The sequence below is a fragment of the Aedes aegypti genome, chromosome 3 (genome assembly GCF_002204515.2).
Source record: "Aedes aegypti strain LVP_AGWG chromosome 3, AaegL5.0 Primary Assembly, whole genome shotgun sequence".
Lineage (NCBI taxonomy): Eukaryota > Metazoa > Arthropoda > Insecta > Diptera > Culicidae > Aedes > Aedes aegypti.
The window spans coordinates 12,436,989-12,459,825 of NC_035109.1; the positions used below are offsets into that span (position 1 = coordinate 12,436,989).

Below are 22,837 nucleotides of genomic sequence, written 5' to 3' on the forward strand. Positions count from 1 at the left end.
TTTCCCCAAGCCTTCCTTGATTGTTGATGGCAAGCTGGAGTTATCTTGCAGTTCAAACAAACGTTGTTCCATATTTCGTGTGTAGTATCGGTGCCTCCCTCCCAGGTGTATTCTAAAACAGAACACCTAGATATAAAACATAAATGTAATGGTTGAAATTATACAAATAAAGAATTGAAAGAAAAATATCAGTTTTTTGTTAGCAATTTCGCGTGTTCCGCATTTTATTTCCGGTACCACTGCCACCCTAAATTCCATTATGAACAAGGCAGCTTGAAATGTCCCTCAATTTTTGCTCGGTAATTGGGTCCTAAAATGTTTAATGAATTCTTGTTTTTATTTAATAATACGAAAGAGCATGTTATTGCAACTACTTTAGCAAGTTTTCCAGCTCAAATAACGGCTATAACATTTTTAAACTTCAATTTTAAAAATGGTTTCGAATATGAACCTTGACACTTGTGATCTTGTTTGACATTCACTTTTTCGACAAAAATTCCACAGGGCATATAGTTTGAACACTGGGGTTGTTCCTATCTGACATTTTGGAAGGGACACGGAAAACAAAATATACCCAACATTTGAGTTTAAACCAAAAGGTGTGACAAAATCATAAAAAACTGTTTTTGCACTTAAACCAATGAAAATCAATTAAAAATTGAGTAAACATGTGTTTCTGCCCTAAACTTAAGCGTTTGGTACTAAAATTGAGACAGGGCTTTAGGACCCTATTCAAAATTTTGTATGTATTTTGCCCATAGTGCGCGTTTGGTCGATGCGGCAAACATTGTTTATCAATTTTAAGCTCTGACAGTTCTCGCTGTCAAACCGCGGCAAGCCAACAGCTGTTTTATGTTTTTATTCCAATTTTGGAAGTCCAAAGGTCCCGCGCAGTTATGTGGAAACAGTGTTTTTGTGCTCGATTTTGATAATTACGAATCGTTCGTGCAATTGCATTTAATCGGTACGATTAGTTGTTCAAGTGGCTCGATGAAGTGAAATGATTTAAATAAGTTCCATTGATTTCAGACTGCGATGTTGAAGGACACCGAAAAGCTGACCCGTCTGCTGCTTTTTTGCTGCCGGCTGAGATATCGCAAGTATCCTTCATTCTACTTCCCGGTCTATTGCTTCCTCCAAGCGCTTCGCAAACTGAGCAAGGAGATTCGGTTACGCAGCGTCACCTTCCGGGTGGTTCCGATTCCAAATCTACTGTTCGAACAGTATCAGCAAGGCCAACTTGTACGATCGGAACATACTTTGTTCGTAAGCCGAACGGTCTTCAATCAGTATGTGGTGGAACGGGAAATCAACTGGATTAACTTGGTGATACGTGCTGGAAGCGATGGTGGACGGAAGAATGAGGGTGGTGAAGAGCTGGTCTCGATTATACTGAATCGACAGAACGTATCTGTGCTGTTTCAGATATGTCCACTCGAAGGGGTTGCTCCGAATGTGATTTTCGTGAAGGAGAATTTGTTCCATGGATTGACGGAACGGTACAAGCTGGGGGAGAGAGGGTTCTGCGGAAAGATGCAGCGTGTTTCGGAACAGCAGAATCTGCCACTGGTGGCGACTAAAGCGAACATTTTCCTATACAACACACCGTACGATTTGTCGTCGGATGTGGTCGATTTCATTATGGGACGATATTTCGAAACGCCTCGGCTGCTGTATAGAAATTCGACCTATCAGATCACGTTGAATGAGAAGTTTCTGGGGAATACGTTCTACACGAAGAACTTTGCCACTTTTGCACACTTGAGATCACTCTACTTCAAATGTCTAAATCTGGAATCGGCCGAGAACAGCTTCGAGCTGCATGGAATCGTTTGCAAGAATTTGACCAATTTGCACCAGACAACGACTTACAACAATTTCGTCCCACCGCAAAGGCTGGACGATTTGGCTTTTGTTCCTGTCTGTCCCTTTGGATTGCGAAAGTATCACGAAGAGTTGAAATCTTCCTTGACCGCTTATTTGAAACAGGAGAACAACTCGCTTATCGAAAATCAAATCTATCCGATTTTCATGCTGCAGGGCGAACGAGGCATTGGGAAGTCGACGGTGCTCCGATCGGTTGCTCAATCTCTGGGCATTCAGATTTTCCACGGGGACTGCAGCGACATAATGACATCGATATCTTCACAAACCGAAACTAAACTGATATCTGCACTCAACAGATCAAAGATTTGCGAGCCCTTGATCATCGCTTTGCAGAATTTCGAAATTTTTGCCATAGACAACGAAGGTCACGAAGATCTACGTATTTTGACAACTTTTCAGGCCGAGTTGCATACGCTTTTCAACCGCAAATACTCCCATCCCGTCCTGGTAGTTGCATTGGCCAACGAAAAGGATTCATCCAAGCCAAAACTGACCAGTATGTTCCTCGACGTAATCAAGTTTCTCCCCCCAACTACGATCGAACGACATCAGCTCCTCAATTGGATATCCGCAAAGGAAACAGCACGCATCCCCCCAAATCAGCTAGCAAAGATAGCCGAACAAACGCAAGGCTTCATTTTCGGTGACCTTAAACTGCTCTATTCGAAAGCCATCCAGGCTTCATCAAAAGATCCCAAACTCACCCTCGCACACTTCGAAAGAAGCTTGGAAGAAATGCAGTCATCTTTCTCGGACAGCCTGGGAGCCCCGAAGGTTCCCAAAGTGCTCTGGTCCGAAATCGGAGGTCTGGCAAAGCTGAAAACGGAAATTCAAAACAGTATAGGGCTTCCGCTCCGGCACAAAAAGCTCATGGGAAAGAACATGCGCCGATCGGGTATTCTGCTGTACGGCCCACCTGGCACCGGAAAGACCCTCATAGCCAAAGCCGTTGCGACGGAGTGCAATCTGAGCTTCCTGTCGGTGCAGGGACCGGAACTGCTGAACATGTACGTCGGGCAAAGCGAACAGAACGTGCGCGAGGTGTTTTCCCGGGCACGATCCGCGGCGCCTTGTGTGCTGTTTTTGGACGAACTGGACTCGTTGGCGCCCAATCGGGGAGTTTCCGGTGATTCGGGCGGAGTGATGGATCGCGTCGTGTCGCAGATACTCAGCGAGATGGATGGCATTTCGAAAGGGTAAGATTGATTGGAATTGTAACGATTTTAATGGTATGTTTGAAACAAAGTTAGGAGTCCGTCAGTACCTAATTAACTAAGATAATCCTTGAGAGATTTTCAATAGGAGTTTCTTCAGAGACTGTTCCAGGAATTTCTCTAGATTCTCTTCTTCTTTCTCTATATGGTTTCTTCTAGAAATTGTTCCAGTGATGATAATCGACAGTATATTTTAATGAAATACGCTTTACGTCTCCATTTTTTTGTTATAAAAAAAACTAAAAAATAAAGACTGCGTAGCCTAAGAGCATCTTTGATGTTCCAGGGATTTATTCAATAATTTCTCTAGAGATTTCCTCGATAAACTTTCCATAGGCTCCTGCAATAATATCTCCAGGAATTTAACCGGGGATTCCTCTAGGGATCACTGGATTTTTTTTCTAGAAGTTCTTCCAGGGTTGTTCCAGGAATCCCTCCAGGCAACTATCGAGAGTTTCTCAAAAAAAAAAAAAAATTCTTCAAAAATTGAGTTCCTGGAGGAATTTTCAAAAAATCTCGGAAGAAATTTTGGAGGAAATCTCATTATTTTTGATGGAATCTCTGTAGGAATTTCTACTGAAATTCTTGGAAGAATCCCCAGCGGATTTTTTGGAGGTTCAGAACGAATCTTTGGAGAGATTCTAAGGGGAATCCCTGGAGGATTACCTATAAAAATCCTTTCAATAATTCATGAAGCAATTTTCCTGGAGGTATACCCGGAAGAATTCCCGAAAGAAACTATAGGAACTCATGAAGCTATTTCTTGTAGAATGCATTTCTAGATGCATTTCTGGTGGAATTTCCGGAATAATTATTGGAGCGATCCCTGGAGGAAATATCAGGAATAATTCCTAGAGGAATTTGTGGAAAATCACTCGAGAAATATCTGAAGTAATCCATGAAAAAATTGTCGTAGTGTAACCTGGAGAAAGCCTTGACGACATCTCTGCAAAAATCCCTGTAGAAATTTTCCTGGAGGAATTATTAGCTGAGGTCTCTGGAAGAATTTTTGTAGGAATATCAGAAGAAATCGCTTGAAAAATATTTGTAAGAGTCCTTTAAGTAATCTCAGCAATAATTCTTGGAAAAGATACCTGATGAATTCTAAGAGAAATTTTGAAAGAAATCCCAGTAAAGAATTTACTGGAGGAACCACTGGAGGCATTCCAACAGAAACTTTTTCAAAAACTCCTGGCGATATCGCTAGAGAAATCTTTGTAGAAATATTCCTGCAAAAATCCAGAAACAATCCTAAGGGATTCCTAAAGAAACTCCTGGCAACATTCATGAAATAATTGCTGAAGATATTTTTGGAGCCCTATCCGAACAGGTTTAGAAAATGGCGGCATCTCTGGCAAAACCGCTAGTAGAATCGCTTGAGCAAGTGCTTTAGGGGTTACGGTAGAGATTATCTTGGAGAAATTTCTGGTCGAATCCCTGGAGAAATCGTCGTAAGAATTCGTGAAGAAATCTCTGGATATATTTCGAGAGGAATCGCTGTAGCCAGAAAGTCATGTGCCTTTTTTGACCCTTGATGCATAATGTGTCACTTTTTTTTTGTAGCGCTGCTTCTACACGGAGGAAATGAAGTACTCAAAAGTGAGTTCATTCCACTCAACGTTAACGCATGAAACATAATTTTGAGTTGATTGGGTTAAAGTTGTTGCCATTTGAAGCCATGCGAGAAAATACCTTCCGGCAAAGTTCTTTTCACTCAATAGAAAGATCAATTCATTCAACTTTCAATACTTTGTCACTAACTCAAATTTGAATTAACGCACTAAGATACGGTTTCTGGGTTGTTTTGCTCTTCGCTGTCTGACGACAATAGAAGGAGCGAATGAAATAGGGAGTGAAAAATAACTAAGAAAAAAAAATTAAACTACTCAAATATGGGTTTTCTCCGTCGCTGAAAGCTTCTCTTAGCACAAAAATGTTCGTTTTCATAAGTTAGGAAAAGTCAGAAAATTTCAGATTTCTATCTCTTTTCTCTACAAAGTTACAGCTTCTGTACCGTGCTAAATTACCAAAAATGACCCCAATACACAAGGAAGGGTAATAATTATAATGAATGCTTAATGTAAAGATAAACCGAGGCCAAACCTTTAATTTTCGAGAGCACAAATCTGGAAAACCGAACATCCGTTTAAGCTGAAAACTTGATCGATTGATTACCACCACCAGCCAGTGACAAATCGATTAAGTTTTAATCGTAAAAGTATGTTCAGTTCTCTAGATTTGTGCTTTTGGAAATTTGAGGTTTGGCTTTGATTCATCTTCACCTTAACAAACAAAAAAAGCAGCTTCACTGCAGTAATAAATCAGATACCATAAAAAGAAAAGGTTTTGAAGATAATCAGTAGGTGAAAGTACCGTAAAATCGGGTGTAATTGATCAGAAGGGTGAAATTGATCATCGTATTACACGATTTTATTTATTCGTAATGGAGCACAAATATCAATGTAAGCTGCAGTAAATGAACGTTGCTTGTCGTAACTATTGTCGAATTGTATGTTGTGAATTTTTTTGCGTTAAAGAATGTTTAATAGTATGAAAATAACGTAAAATTTCAAAATTATGCACGGCGCTGTATTGACAAACACCTATAAACTTCTATTCCTAAGCAAGGATTTGAGCATAGTATAAAACTGAAAGTTTGTGAGGATGCTTGATATATATCCGCAAACTACATTGCATCACCAAAACTCGTACCAATTAGCTCAAATGGTTGAAATAATTGAATTTCTGTTAGATATCATTGATTTCCTTAGGAAATTGCATACATTTAGGCGTTTTCCGCGTGATTCTTGAAATTTAACTATTCGTTATTTATATATAAATATTGCATTGTTAAGATTTTGACAAGCATATTTGGATTCAGGGACCTCAAATTTATCATGTAGAGTTGTTTTGAAAACTAACAATAATGGCATTGACAAGTAATCAATTTCACCCCGAAATGAGATCAACTGATTTTTTTATTTTAGAGATATTTTTTAACACTAAAATGACATGTGTTAGAAAATTTCGGTACATGAGTCGATGAGGATCACCTTCGTACTTGTTTTCCTGCATTTAGTTGTTTGGCATTGTTAACATTATAGAAAACAGACTAGAATAACCGTGAAAAATGATCAATTTCACCCCGGTACTACTTATTAAATAAGCCACGTCAGCTAAGTCCATACACTCAAAAAAATCCACACGTCAAGGCTACGTGAAAAATCACGTAGATCGTTTGAAAATGAACTTTCTCTAATTTACCAGACAACGGTAACAATCACCCAGACGTAGAACATTGTATGTTCTTTCAATAATATTTACTGTTGGTGTCCATCACTCTTACGTGAAAAAAAAAACACGTAGGCGTAAATGAACTCAAATGTTGACAGTTCAGTTTCTGTTTTGAACTGTCACCATTGCAAAACGAGTAACATCGTTGGAAGCAAACGCCAAGTCTCGACATTACAAAAAATGTTCACAAGATTTTGGTGAGTAAACATTGTTTAAGATAAAGTTTTACCTTTTTTGATTTGTGTTTTCTTTCGAATAGGGCTGAGCAACGTACTTTCACCGCCAATCGCAGCTGGCTTATCTCCATTTATCAGCGATGTAAGATTCCTCGAACTGACTCCGGTAATGCGCATCTGATTGCAGAAATATTTATGGTGCCCGGTGACCAATACGCATGACTAAGCAAGTTCTTGAAACTAGACCAAATTTGCCGTCGATTGCTTCCGGTCGCATCCAATTTCATCTATTTTTCATTAAGTTATAAGCATTTGAATTTCGGCAAAATTTTGCCTACGTTAATCATTTCCCCTGTATTTAATGTAATCTTCCATTCAGATATATTTCCAAATAATAATAATAAAACATTTTGGTACAATGAAAGGAATCTAATTAAAACATTTCTTTTATATTATATTTTATTATAAAATTGATAGTATAATTGCTTAGAATCCAATAAAACGCTCCGTAAAAGGTACTCACAAAACACTACGTGGAATTCCCGTGAATCGAGAAAAGTTCATCAGCTCGAGTGTTCATTCTGTGCTACCTATGATTCACGTAAGTGCTACACTCAAAATAATCCAAACGTCATTGTTACGTGAAAACATACGTGGTTTTTTCCATCGCACTTTTCACGTAGCTCTTACGTTAATCATAGGTAGCCCAGAATGAACGCATGAACTTTTGAACTTCGTCCATTCCACCGGCGCTACAAGTAAGAGCTACGTGGATTTTTCGGTAGCCTTTACGAAGCGTTTCAATAGGACCTAGATGGTTTTGCATTAAATTAACTAGAATATAGACCAACCTTATCTCTAATAGGCTTTGGAAGAAAACTATTTCCCAATTGGAAAATGTGAACAAATCTAAATGATTGTGATATTTTTATATTCAATCTGAGCATTGTGAATCTTGTTTACCAAATGTTGTGAGTATGTTCTGTTTTGTTGCAGCCTTCGCGTGCTATAATTGATAGAGGTTATAAATCAGGTGTAAAATATGAAGTAATGCAGGGATTCTTCGGTATTCAAAGCATATTTACCTTAAAATCAATCTAACACAGGATTTAAAGTTCAGCAGCTTTTGAAGTTCTACAAAAATCAAGCGGGCGCCATCTTAGGATTTGCGCTCAACACCGAATGTACGTACAATATGCAGATGTCAAAATGAACTTAGGCACCTACGTGAATTTCACGTAAGTGCGATAGGTAACCTCAGTAAGAATTACCGATTCACTATTTGATGGGTATGAATGGCTTAGTGATCTTTATCTTAGTCAGGTGAAGTGAAGGCAAAATGAATTTGGAATGATCTACGTGATTTTTCACGTAGCAATGACGTTTGGATTTTTTTGAGTGTACGTGGAAAGTGCGATGGAAAAAAAACTACGTACACTCAAAATAATCCAAACGTCATTGTTACGTGAAAACATACGTGATTTTTTTCCATCGCACTTTTCACGTAGCTCCTACGCAAATCATAGGTAGCCCAGAATGAACGCATGAACTTTGGAAGTTCGTCCATTCCATCGTCGCTCAACGTAAGAGCTACGTGGATTTTCCGGTAGCCTTTAGCGTTTCAATAGGACCTAGATGGTTTTGCATTAAATTTAACTGTAATAAAGACCAATCTTATTTCTAATAGGCTTTGGAAGAAAACTAATTCCCAATTAGAAAATGTAAACAAACTTAAAAGATTGTGATATTTTTATTGTCAATCTGAGCATTTTGAATCCTGTTTCCTCAATTTTGTGAGTATGTTCTGTTTTGTTGTAGCCTTCGCGTGCTATAATTGATAGAGGTTATAAATCACGTATAAAATATGAAGTAATGCAGGGATTCTTCGGTATTCAAAGCATATTTTTTTTTGAAATCAATCTTACACAGTGTTTAAAGCAGCAGCAGCTTCTGAAGTTCTTCAAAAATCAAGCGGGCGCCATCTTAGGATTTGAGCTCAACACCGAATGTACGTACACTATGCAGATGTCAAAATGAACTCAGGCACCTACGTGAATTCCACGTAAGCGCGATAGGTAACCTCAGTAAACATTACCGAGTCACTATTTGGTGATTATGAATGGTTTAGTGATCTTTATCTTAGTCAGGTGAAGTGGAGGTAAAATGAATTTGGAATGATCTACGTGATTTTTCACGTAGCAATGACGTTTGGATTTTTTTGAGTGTATGTTTTCACGTAGCCTTGACGTTTGGATTATTTCGAGTGTACATATACAAATGTTAGGCATAGGTTCATGGCAAGCGTATGGTATTTAAAGTAATACAGTAAAATTTCGTTCGTTGCACTAAACCTGTAGCCCACTTTGTGAAAGACTTTCTCTAATCGGGCTGAATTTCAAGCTGTCAAATAACATACAATAAAAGAAAAACATAATGTCTGAAAATGACGTTTGCCTTCGTTTTAGGTGGGCCAGAGTGGATCTATTGATAAGAGTGGCGTCAATGTCAAAATTGAAACAGCGGCGAACTGTCATTTCCATACAAATTCGCGTTCCAATCGAGCAGGAGACCTGTCAAAACTGGAACATGACGTCACTCTTGTTTACAGGCACTCTAAGGCTCAACTAACGGGAGCCCAATTAAAACGTAGCCCACTTGAAGACAGTGCAACGAAAAAATCTACCAAAATGCTACGACATTTATGGACGCTCCCTTAGAAATATGTGTTGTACAATCGAATCTCGTTATAGCGACAACTTTTATAACGACAAAAGCTCACTATAACGACATTTTTCAGTCCCATGCAAAATATCCTAATGTTATAACTATTCTTTATAACGACTTTTCTCTCTTACGACGATCCCTTGCGATGTCGTTATAACAAGCATTGACTGTACCAGGTTTATTTAAGGGCTCCACCGTAGAAAATGAAGTACCTCAAGGTTCAATCCTGGGCCCGCTGATATGGAATGCGATGTACGATGACGTACTGAGGCTGCCTCTTCCGACGGGTGTTAAGATTGTTGGCTTCGCCGACGATATCACCCTAGTGGTCTATGGTGAATCGATGGAGGAAGTAGAGTTGACAGCAGCGCACTCTATTTCCCTGGTTGAGGAATGGATGAAGTCTAGGAAACTAGGACTGGCCCGTCACAAGACTGAGGTGGTGGTGGTCAACAACCGCAAGTCCGAGCAACGGGCGCTTATCTCGGTAGGTGATTGCACCATAGAGTCCAAGCGATCCCTTAGGCATCTTGGGGTAATGATCGATGACAAGCTGAGCTTCGCTAGCCACGTTGAATATGCCTGTAAAAGGGCATCTACGGCTATAGCGGCGCTTTCGAGGATGATGTCTAACAGCTCTGCTGTAATTGCCAGCAAACGCAAGCTGCTGGCAATCGTGGCGCTATCCATACTAAGGTATGGAGGACCAATCTGGTCGAAAGCGCTTAGAACGAACAGAAACCTAAAGCGGTTGGAAAGCACGTACAGGATAATGTGCTTAAGAGTAGCAAGTGCATACCGGACGGTATCTAAAGAGGCCGTGTGCATCATAGCCGGGATGACGCCCATCGGGCTCATCATCAAGGAAGATGTTCAATGCTTTAACCAAAGGGGTACCAGAGGAGTCCGCGACACGTGTAAAGAGGAAACGCTCAGAAGCTGGCAGCAGGAATGGGATAACTCCACTAAGGGTAGATGGACCCATCGACTAATACCAAATGTATCAGATTGGTATGGTAGAAGCCATGGGGAAGTGAACTTCCACCTGACGCAGTTTCTGTCAGGTCATGGTTGCTATAGACAGTACCTGCATAGGTTCGGGCACTCAAAATCTCCTGCGTGCCCCAATTGTGCTGGTGTAGAGGAAACAGCGGAGCATGTCGTGTTCGATTGCCCCCGTTTCATTGTTGTGAGAGGTCGCATGCTCACTACATGCGGAGGGGACACGTCCCCCGACAATATTATAGAGAGAATGTGTGCGGATGCCGAGTGCTGGAATGCAGTAACTACGGCTGTCACTCACATTATGTTAGAATTGCAGCGTCTATGGCGCGCCGACCAAGAGTTGGCTGCAGAGGATTAGCCCTGCCGAGGCTGGTCCCTTGACAAGCATGGGAAATTCACTCACTCACCCGAACGCTACCGATAAAATATCTGCAAAGTATCTGCTGCCACCGAATGTTCAATGACTGCCGAACGCTACTAGGGTGAGCGCAATCCCGACGAATCGTAAACGATTGAGATAAACCGAAAATGAAAAGATATACGGAGTGGAGAGAGCACCTATCCTCTCTTAAATTGGATACACGAAAGAACGCGTTCGCCATTCAATCACTGAAAGCTTCCTGCGAAATGTACAGATTTTGCGTTCACTGAAACATTTCGCCTTGTGTATTACCAGTCAGTGAACGCTCTTCAGCTCTCAAATACGAATGCCAGTCGTGCGGAATCGGAATGTAAAGAATCAATCGCTACAACAATCGGATGCCTTCGGCACAAGAAGTCGGTAGTGAATCATTCTGTTGCCGTTTTTGTTTAACTTGTCGCTCGGCGAATAAGAAGAAAGCGCATTGGAAATTGAAACACTCAGCTTGGTCGGAAAAACGGCAATCTCGCTCTTGACCGCTTGTGGATGTGAGCGAGAGAAATGCAATTTTCGAGTGAATGTTTCCCATGCTTGTCCCTTGTAACATTGTTTAAGTCGGCTAGGAGAAGCAGTTTGCCTAGGCTACTTCTGCTACACGTGTTGTGCTATATGCACTGGTCCCTTCCCGAAGAAATACCGTAAGGTGGTTCCGGGGAGATGAGGGTCTGAGTCCAAGGGTCATGTCGATGCACTGTTCACCACTTGAGCAATTCTAAATGAATTGCTCATGCACAGTGCATAGGCTGGTTTTAGCGGGTCGTCGTTGGTGCGTCATCCCCGCATTCCCTGAGTTATCTTCTCAGGGGATCTGTTTGCAGATTTCCCCCTTGTAAAAAACAAAAAAAAAAAAACCGTAGAAAATGACATCTAATCTTCAAATCACTAGGGTAAAAGCACCGGTTTTAGCCAGCTTAAGAGAAAATGGCGATAAAAATTATATGGGAAGTCCTATTTATACTACAAATAGGGTCGATGTACCAAAAGCCGCATAGCTAAGAACAAAAAATCGTATAAAATCGAAAAATAACGCTAGCGTCATTATTTTTACATCATCTGAAAGCTTTTTATCTTGGTTTTGCGGGAAAAATATGAAAACTGCGAAAACTCAAATGTATGTATTTATTATCGCGTGTGCCACTATAGGAATACATGTGCCTATAGAAGCACTATTTTTAATTCCTGTTCCTATAGTAGCACTAGCATCACGGCGTTAGCAAAATACTTATCAAAATCGTATTTTTACAAAACTTTTATATTTTTCCTACACAGTGTGGATCAAAAGCTTTCGTTTGATGTAAAAAAAAGTTGTTATTTCATCAAGTATTTTGTATAATAAAAAATAGTTTCTCTCAGTAGTGCTACTATAGGAACAATAGGTTAACTATAGGCGCAAGGGAGCTCAAATTTTAAGCAAAACTAAATATTTCGATCATTTTTTGAACAAAATCAAGCTGTGTATCAATGGTACTTAGATTAATAGCTCCTGCCCTTCATGTCAAAAAATATTTTGAAAAGATTTATAGCTAAACGGCCGTAAAAAGCCACTAGTGCGACTATAGGGGACTGTCCACTAAGGGAACACCGACCCTATGTCAAATGCAAGCTTTATATCCATATCATGTTTGTAAAATATCGGAATTGAGCTAAAACATTTTTTTCGCATTGAAAACCTCGTTGGTCAACATAGGCCAGCAGAACCAGTTTTGTTCAGAGATTTGGTTTTGATTTCTAAATTGATTTCTTATCAGAGTGGCCAAATTAGGAGTATCCTGGCCAAATTAGATATATAGGAGTAATTGTAAAAATTGTAGGAGGTAAAATTATAAGGAAAATACATTGTTTTTCTTATGTTTTCAATTGATTCGGACAAGTAAATGAATGTATCTTCATCTCGTGGATGTGATATACTGAACACAAAGGGTGTCATGCAGATTGGCTATTTGAAACGATGTATAATTCACTATGGCTATAACTGGCGTATGGCCAAAACCGGTGCTTCTACCCTATTACCATCATTTTCCTCGATTAAAATGTTTTAGATTCAAGAAGAACCGCGTTATTTCAGGTCCGACCCCAGCCAGCAGATATTCATCCTGGCCGCGACCAACAGACCTGACTTGATCGATCCGGCCCTACTGCGACCCGGACGGTTCGATAAGCTCCTGTACGTGGGCCCTAGCACCTCGGTGGACGACAAGGAAAGCGTTCTGCAAGCGATCACCAGCAAATTCCATCTGGCCAAAGGTCTCACGCTGCGGAAGATTGCCGAGGGCTTGAAGCAGGACATGACGGGTGCGGATTTGTACTCGATTTGTTCGAACGCGTGGCTCAGCGCCGTGCGGAGGGCGATAAAAGGAGTGAAAGGTAATGCCTGAATTATTGTTTCAAGACGAATTTCACGAATTTCACTAATCTTTTTATTAAGAACCGATCGGTGAGGATGGGCTCAGCCCGGAGGACGTCGTGGTCAACGAAAGCGATTTCAAAACGGCCACCAAGAAATTCATCCCGTCGATTAGTCCTGCGGACATGGAGTACTTCAACAGGTTGAGGACTAATTTTAGCGCGTAGCGTGGAACTGAACAGGTTTGATAGGAATGAAGTTTTTATTAGATAGTTTTTTTTTGAACCGGGTATGTTTGTTGATAGTGTGGAACGGAATATATTTTTACAGATTGTTAAATATTTGTTCACTAAGATATCACCTCCTAAGGCGATTCAAAATTTAAAAATGTTTGAAAATCAGATCCATAAAAATAGTGAGCTTTGAAATTTTCAGCTTTCTAGGATGGCCCAAAGACGATGTAGCTAGGTTTATATGGCAATTACTATGGATTCAAAATTTGTATGGGATTTACTATGGGAAAACTTACTTTCGCAAAGAAAAATTACCAGATCACCCATTGACCTCTGTAAAAATTCTGAACACAGAGCACGATGGGTATTTTTACTATTAACAACATTGTCGAAGACCGCAAAGCAATCCGATGCTTGTAAAAAAAGTTATTAAACATTGACGATTCTTAAATTTAGCCCAATTTTAGATTTTCAATTTTTTTGTTAACGATTGCAATTCATGAAGGTAAACTTACATATTTTTTTATGAAAGCTTTCCAAATTCTTTTTATTTTGCCGTTGATTACCTATACTTGGAGCTACATTGTGACGTAAAAATAGTTTTGATCGACACAATGGTTAATTTATGATAAATATTTGAATACATAACTTCTCTTAAATGAGCGGAATCTAATGCACTGCTGGTATCACATTTGAAGTTCCGGACGAATAATAAATTCTTTGAACTTTTTCAGGTTGTTACTCCGAACCGTCTTTGCTTTATCTTTCAGAGGAGTTTTGATGAGATTTTTCTAGAAGGCAGGTTTAACATTTCTTCTATAGTCGCAGATTATTACAGAAGGTTCACTAGCAATTTATTCTGCAGGTCTGTCAGTTATTTGTCCTAGTTTTCGGCAAAGTTTATTGAAATATTTTCAGAAATGAATCCAAAATTGATGTCATTTGCCTAGCAGGCGTTTTCATTCTTTATTACATTATTTTTTCCAATATTTTCCTTGTTTATTTATTTTTGTCTTTTATTTGTTATTATTTCTAACCTCCCTATTATAGCAGCTAGAGTTTTCTGGAGTAATCTTTGAAGAATGGAATCGAAGTATTCTGGGGAAACAAATCCTTGAATACGCAGAAAAACTTCGAAAAGAATACCAAGATGAGTTTTCTGGGAATCCTCAAAAGAGTTAAAGTTGCTGCAGGAGTCCTGAAACAATTATGAAGTAGGCAATTATGGAATTCAGGAATTTCACTATGAGGAATTCATGCAGGAATTCTTAGTAAAAAACTTATAGCAAATCCTTCTGAAAATTTTTGAAAGAATTTTAGAAGAAGTTTTCCAAGATTCGTTTAAAAATGTATAAGAGAATTCATGAAAAAATCATTAGACAACTCCATTAAAAACCAACAAATATCAATGAAGGATTTTCCATGGAAAAGTTGTTGAATGAATACCTGGTAGAATTATTTGCGATATTCTGGGAGAACTGTTTGAAGGATTCGGGGAAGTTGATTAATTTTTAGAGGAATCTCTAAATAATTTTTTTAATAAAAAAAAACGTAATTAAATCTCTGGAGGGATATTTTATTTTTTTTTTGAGAAACCATTGAAAAAACTCATTCAGAACTTTCTTAAGAAATTCCTGGTGAAATCATTAAGGGATTTTTTCCTTATTAAATTCTTTTTTTTTTTTTTTTTTTTTTTTTTTTTTTTTTTTTTTTTTTTTTTTTTAAGGCACTCCGTGCTCGTGGCCACTACTGTGCCGGAATCAGTTTATCTGTATCTTCCTTACCGATACAGTTCTATTTTTAGCTAATCTGTATTTACATCTGCTTTAACTCTCTTCTGCTCTTTTGCTCTCACACCGAGCAGGTAGGAGAGTGCTCTGCTGTTGGTCCAATCGATTTCCATAAGCCATAGTCAATTGCTCTTGCGGTGGTTCGTTTTGCCGTGTTCCTGAGTCGTTTGAGGCTAGCTGCCTGCGAAGTGGGTCAGTTTGTCTCAGTCACCATCTGATACTGACGGAGGATGGATGTGTTCCCCTAAGCACGGTCCTCCGTGCGGCGTCTTCTGGTGGCTGGACGGGTTATTTTTTGGAGGGGTTGGGAATTGAATCCATGACCTTCCGCTTATGAAGCGAAAGCGTTACCTCAAGGCTACGGACCCCCCTAAATATTAAATTCTTGAAGAAATTCAATTAATGGTTCTTGGATAAATTGAGAAACTCCTGCAGAAATTCATAATTAAATTGCCTGAAATATTCTGAGTGGATTGTTTTTCAAATTTTTAAACGAACACCACGTGGTTTCTTATTAAAAACGGCCTTTGACAGAATTGATGAGAAATTGCTGGAATAATTTATGAAGTAATCCCTAGACAAATTCCTGAAGAAACTTCGGTAGAATAATCTAATTAAAATGCCGGATAAATTATTTGACGCGATTTTTTTTATCAAACGATTTTAAAAATCTGATAGAGAAAATCAAACTTCTTGATTTTAAAATTCCTTGAATCCAGAATTCCTTAAAAATATTTTCTGGACATATTCTAGACATATGTTTTGCAAAATCGCTGTTGGAACTCCTGGAGAAATTCTTGGATGAATATTGGAACCATTTCTTGGTGGATCTCCATGAAAAGTTTCTGATGGCATTGCCCAAGGAATCCATAACACGGGAATATTGGACGAATCTCTGAAATTACTTTGGAAAAAAAATCTTTGCATGGGAGCGTAAATGCCACAAAGATGATGAAGAACTATGCTTTTTATGTGTATGTTTTTTGTATCAGTTCATAAAACCCGTTTCTATTAAATACTACAACAAATGAATGGGATCCAAACATAGTTACGTTATATCGAGGTATGACTGTAATAACAAATATTTATTTCTTGCTGTTTGTGTTTGAAAACTAAACCAGCCTTAAAATTCGGTACCATCAGATCACCAAAATAGTGACTTCCCGCATAGAAAAAAACAATTTGTCGTATTTTTCAAACAATAAGATTCTTTTATCTGTTAGAGTCAATATATCACAAACGGTACATTTTTTGTTGGACTATATGAATTCCACAGCTCTTGACTATTAAAAACTGTTTTTGTAATGTATGAAAAATAGTGACAGTATATGATACTGTTCAGAAATTGTTAAATTTTATGGGAATGAAGACTTGTGTGAAATTGTAGCATTATAAAACAACCCACGGTGTCTTTGTGGAGTAACTTTATTACAAAAAAATAGGTAAGTCTGAAATTTCGAACTAAAAACAATTAGACTTTGCTCTTTCATTTGCGACTAAAATCAAAATAATCGGTCGGGGGGTCCAGAACATTTTTTTTTATTTTGTGTGAAGTATTCATGAATATGTGTTTTTTTACCGACACACATTGCGTTGAACATAGATACGGGACAAACTGCAAGATCAAACCATTTGAACACCTTGGCTTGGAAGGTAAAGTTGTTCTTGCTCAAAAGAGCTGTAATAAGCATATATGACATATGATATACGCATAATTGCAAAACTGTCTCAAACGTCATTTTAGTTATTTTCCACGAAAAACCTTGAAAATCGTACTTAAATTGGTCATAATGATGTAAGAAGTTATTAAAAAATATTTTTAATAGGTGAAGATGCATCGATATCAAACCTCAAATTTTCAAGAGCTTGTTTGTAGATATTTTATTGATTAGTCGCCACCAGCGAGTGACCAGTGAGTTACCGGTTGTCTGCTTCTATAGACTTGTGCTTTTGAAAATTCGAGGTTTGGCTTCTATGTATATTCACCCTTAAAACTCTTGATAACCGAGTGTGTACCTCGTTGTTATTAAGCAGATAAACGGACCAAAATAAATACTGTCACCGCTGGGAGACAGAGGAGGATCTTCTCTTCGTCGTAGCATTGTGAAATAAAGTGTAAATCTATTTGTTTGCTCAGTAATAACAAGCTATGGCTTTTAGGACGAGATCATAAATTATGCGAGATTTCTCTTTTTACTCGTTACAAAAGTGACTTATCCGCCTTTCAAACAACACAATTTGAGTTATTCGAATTAACTAGTAGAGGGCTTCGCATGTGATAAACCTTGTTATAAGGCATGTAATATACTTGCCCCATGGTGCTAAAAAATACGCTAATTTGGATGGTATTTGAGAAGTTTCAGAGGGGCCCAGATAGCCGTAGCGGTAAACGCGCAGCTATTCAGCATGACCATGCTGAGGGTCGTGGGTTCGAATCCCACTGGTCGAGGATCTTTTCGTAAAGGAAATTTTCTCGACTTCCCAGGGCATAGAAGTATCTTCGTACCTGCCACACGATATACACATGCAAAAATGGTCAATCGGCAAGGAAAGCTCTCAGTTAATAACTGTGGAAGTGCTCATAAGAACACTAATCTGAGAAGCAGGTTCTGTCCCAGTTGGGACGTAACGCCAGAAAGAAGAAGTTGAGAAGTTTCAAATCTTATATTTATTATGTTACTTTCTTTATGGCACAGTGCTTATGAAAAGATCAGAAACTAACATCAGAAGGCTAAAATGGGTTTGGGATTTTTGTACTTGTTTGCAGTACTATAACCCCATATTAACCCCTCTACCGGCAGCTTCATTTTTTCAAAATATTCAAATCGCGATAACTGTTTTGTTTCTCAATATTTTTGAAAAAAAAAAAATCCACAACTTCTCAAAAACTCTCTTATTTTCAGAATCTGTATCGGTTTTGAGCATTGGTCATCCATATTCGGAGATATTCCAAAATTCCTTGGGGGACCGACGCATAGCCATTACTCTCGTAATTATCTCTGGCTACAGATTTTTTCTCATATTCGGTTATTCGCTTTTCAAAACTAAACTTTGATTAAAGTCTATTGTGAAGAAATTAAATAAATCGATGTAACTGTTTTTGAGCAATGAGCTTTTATGTTTTTGGTACCACTCTAGCCGTAACGAGATCTTGAAAACTTCTTAAAACATCATATTGATATTTTATATGGGAAGTGTCGGTCCCCCAAGGAACACCAAAATATTTTAAAAAAAAGTTGACCAATGGTCAATACCGACATAGATTCCAAAAGTAGAAGAGTATTTTGAGAAGTTGTGAAAAAAATGGTGGAAAAATATTGAGAAACAAAAAAGTTATCGCGATTCAAATATATTTTTGTGCTGAAAAAATGAAGCTGCCGGTAGAGGGGTTAAGCTAAATAATAGCAAACAAACTCATGATATCTCTTCTGCTATCTGTCGAATTGAATTTTTCTCTTCAGCAAATTTCTTTATTATGGTTTCAAGAATGAGCTTTTACAATGGGATAATAAGTTTGTACTTACATTACAGAACAAGCGTGTTTGGAACATACCTCAAAATTTCTTCATAGTAATTTCCATATAAACCTACATTGTCTTTGGGCCACCTTAAATCACCACCTAGAAAGCTGCGAATTTCACAGAACACTATTTGTATACTAAGGATAGTAATGAACATATGTGAGATTGAATTCTCAAACATTTTTTAATTTTGAACCGCCTCAATGTACATAAACACATAAATAGGCAAATTCAAACATATGTGCAAGTCTCTCGAAATCAAAAAAAAAAAAATACTCTGGACCCCCCGACCGATTATTTTGGTTTTAGCAGCAAATGAACGCGAGAAACCTAGACTTTATTGTGGAGAAGTTTCAGACTTACCTATTTTTTTGTAATAAACTTGTTCTACGAAACACACCGTGCAACCATCTGTGGAATTGTTCGTACTGCTATTTGCGCAACACATTTACACGCATGTGTCTTACTTTATTTTACCTTCACTGAACACAATCTCCCGCCTTAAATTGAATGATTTTTGCTTCATCCGAGCCCCATACCTATTTTCAGACACATTTACGATGATTTTCATCTTTGTTGAAATCATCTGTTTACAAATAGCATCGGATGAAAATCATACAATCTTGGAAGGGTTTTTATCCACTTAAAAGATACGCTACATTGAATGATTATCTTACGCGAATGTAAACAACCCCTTCTATATGATAGTTAATATTAAATAATACAAATCCAAAATAAATAATCGCTAATCGTGGTGGTTCCATGAACAATTGTTAGTTTTATTCATATATGCAGATCAAATCAAACACTTTAATTGTAATCTATTAATATTAGTTCGGAATCTCCTGCAGGAACAGATACCACGCCGAAACTCCATAAAATCGATGATGAAAATAGAAACATCTGGGTAGAGTCGATCCTTAGACAAGCTAGAAGCAAATAAGCAAAGATAATTCTGGATATTTTTATGGAAACATGCAATTACCTGTAATATTCACGAAGAGGTACCAAACCAACCACGCTGTTGTCGCCACGTTTTTACTACGTTTGACAAGGATGATTTGCTATCTTGCATCATTAGCTTACCGTATGATGTTTTGAACAAAAATTGAATGATTTTCGATTTGGGACATGGAAGAAAATAAAATCCTCCATAAGCTGGATGTTATTCATTTCAGCTACAATAATTCATCTACCTACTTATTGTCATATGGATATATACTGAAAATCATCAATGAACTGAATGATTTTTATTGAAAAGACGGTGGATGCATCATATTCCATCAAATCATTCAAAATAACGAATGTGGATATTTGCAACCAAGTGAATTATGAATCATTCAAAATAAGTCGGGATCTTTCGTTCAGTGTTAACATCACTGTTTGGGAAACAGTTACCCGCTATAGTATTCGTGAGCAGATTCGTGAGCGTGTCGTAACACCCACTCTTGAAAAATTCCCATAGCAGCTATGTGATTTTTGCAAGGTATCAAGGTATCAGAAGGCCGGCTCCAAAGGCACGTTCCCCTCCATTTGGGAGATTTGTGCCATCGCCATATTTGAGCCTATTTCATCATCTACCCGATGGGAGAGGAAAGGGAAGGGGAAGATGGGAGGAAATAGGAGGTGGGTCCCTTGAAGAGGGAAAATCGCATAAGCGAATTAAGAGCATGTAGCTCCATACCACAATGGTTCGAACAGCGCCCTAAAAAGAGCGCTGCAAAACGCATGAGCGCAAAGAGAGCCTATAGCTCATTACCACAGCGGGTTAAGAATAACAGAAGGTGCTGAAGATTCAGGTTACTGAAATCAGTTTCACTTAATAAGTGTTTACCAAGTAATTGGAATCGCAATTACGCGAGTACTTGACAGTTACATATCAGGTGATAAGAAATTCCATAATCGGAATCACAACTATCACACACAAATGTATCAACACACTGAATATTTGTCATGTGATAGTTGAGTCGGCAGTGGCCAGTTAAGGTTGTAACCAAGCGACTGCAATTCTGCTTTGACAGATTTGTTAAATACTTAGCCACCTTTGGGGTGGCTCAGTAATGTACAGACGTCCACTCGTCCCGCGAAGAGAGTTGTGAGAAACATTTCCTATAAGAAAAGTGACAAGCAATTTTGAGATCACTCGAAGCAAGGACAATTGTGTCCCAATTCACCGGAAGTGGAAACATCCAAATCACTAGGATTTCCAATGGACGGAGAAAATCCATGAAAATTGGTCACAACCAATTCAAAGTTTGTGGAGTATAAAATACGCAAAGTCTGCGAATTTACATTCTTATGTTCATATAGAGATGTAGGCGATTTCCTACAATAAGTAATCCAAGATTTGAACTACTTAAGCATTCCATCAGACTGGAGCTTCTCAAATTGATATCTGAGCTGCTCCAGATGATGTGATGAATATCAGCATCACTGCACACAATCAGCAGAAGGCTTTTTCATAGGCAGTGAACGACAACTCGTTTGAAATCATCCATTGGGGATGGTTCATCATGTGGTAAATACACCAAAAAACGAAAGACGTATTTCCTATTGAGGTCACATACAGAAATATCAATTGTGACAGCACATACATCTCTGGTTGTTAACTCAGAAATGAGTGTAGCGACGTCAGCGCTATTTACGAGGCATGGCACGGGAGTATGCCATTTCATGTTTCTGAAAGTAGCAAAAACTGGGTCCACTAGGTTACCTAGATAAAAGTTCACAAAAGTAAGGTTTTTGAACTAGCGCCACTTGAGCTGTACCATTTGCATGAGTCTACAAAGATTGATCGTTGCTGACATTTTATGCTGGAGATTAATCTAACTAAGCTATCCTAGCCGTAGCCACTACCCAAACTAGGCAGGATTAAGCTTTTCGCCATCTCAGAACGAAAAAGATCAGCAGCGAACAAAAACCAGATCGGTATCTCTTAAAAGTCGCCAAAGGCGAAAAGCACAGAATACGCTGCGTAAAACGCATAATGCGAAACCATGTAGGTGAAAATTTAAACTAAATTACAATGTATTAATAATCCCACCCTTATTTAGCCTCAGGCTTGAGACTGAAGAAGTGCAGCCGATTATCTCAGAGAAACACAAGGTCACCTGCACCATTGCTCCGGGTAGCACAGGAAGGGCATATTACTGTAGAGGGCGCCCAGGAACTCCACAGGCTCCGTTTGCGGCTAGGTTTTATTTAGACCCCCCTAACCATTCATTCTTAGGCACGGTAAGCTTAAAGCCGTATGAATTAGGGGTCACCTGTGAGGTAGACTTTTACCACCGGAACAGGCAGTCCGTAGTGTTAATACTTAGCCAGTTGAAACAACCGCTACCGACACTACGCGGCTATCTAGGCTGATCGGGAAATGGAAGTTAACATTGATGATTAACTCCTGACGTGCCCAAACAGCCAGCATTCGTACTGCTATTTGCGCAACACACTTACACGCATGTGTCTTACTTTATTTTACCTTAACATTACTGTTTGGGAAACAGTTACCCGCTATAGTATTCGTGAGCAGATTCGTGAGCGTGTCGTAACACCCACTCTTGAAAAATTCCCATAGCAGCTATGTGATTTTTGCAAAGTGACATACTAAAATTTTAGTTTTATTGAATAACTTGATCTTAAAATATTTTTTCATTGTGTTTTAACACTTTTTGAACAAATTGCGTGAAAACAGATAATTAAAATAAATACTTTAGGTATGAATATAATAAAATAAGAAAAGCTGATGTGATAGTTTTCTAGCGTGTATGTTTTAATCAATCATACACTCAAAATAATCCAAACGTCATTGTTACGTGAAAACATACGTGGTTTTTTTCCATCGCACTTTCCACGTAGCTCTTACGTTAATTATAGGTAGCCCAGAATGAACGCATGAACTTTTGAACTTCGTCCATTCCGCCGGCGCTACACGTAAGAGCTACGTGGATTTTCCGGTAGCTTTTACGAAGCGTTTCAATAGGACCTAGATGGTTTTGCATTAAATTTAACTGGAATAAAGACCAACATTATCTCTAATAGGCTTTGGAAGAAAACTAATTCCCAATTGGAAAATGTAAACAGACCTAAAAGATTGTGATATTTTTATATTCAATCTGAGCATTGTGAATGCTGTTTCCCAAATGTTGTGAGTTTGTTCTGTCTTGTTGTAGCCTTCGCCTTCGCGTGCTATAATTGATAGAGGTTATAAATCAGGTATAAAATATGAAGT

The 22,837-nt window shown here is 38.5% G+C and overlaps 1 protein-coding gene across 1 annotated transcript; it reads left to right on the forward strand.

The window, feature by feature from the left end:
* Positions 1-831: 831 nt before the first annotated feature.
* On the forward strand, positions 832-13,404 carry LOC5564320 (peroxisome assembly factor 2). The gene is made up of 4 exons (XM_001648618.2): positions 832-964; positions 1,030-3,083; positions 12,787-13,085; positions 13,147-13,404. The coding sequence occupies exons 2-4, from the start codon at positions 1,036-1,038 to the stop codon at positions 13,290-13,292; spliced, it is 2,493 nt and encodes an 830-aa protein (XP_001648668.1). The 5' UTR covers positions 832-964; positions 1,030-1,035; the 3' UTR covers positions 13,293-13,404.
* Positions 13,405-22,837: the final 9,433 nt, after the last annotated feature.

Excerpts from the sequence above, each read along its gene's own strand:
- LOC5564320 (XM_001648618.2), top strand. The coding sequence starts at position 1,036 with ATGTTGAAGGACACCGAAAAGCTGACCCGTCTGCTGCTTTTTTGCTGC. Across the intron at positions 3,084-12,786 it reads ATGGATGGCATTTCGAAAGG|GTCCGACCCCAGCCAGCAGA; the intron begins GTAAGATTGATT and ends GCGTTATTTCAG. Across the intron at positions 13,086-13,146 it reads GGCGATAAAAGGAGTGAAAG|AACCGATCGGTGAGGATGGG; the intron begins GTAATGCCTGAA and ends CTTTTTATTAAG.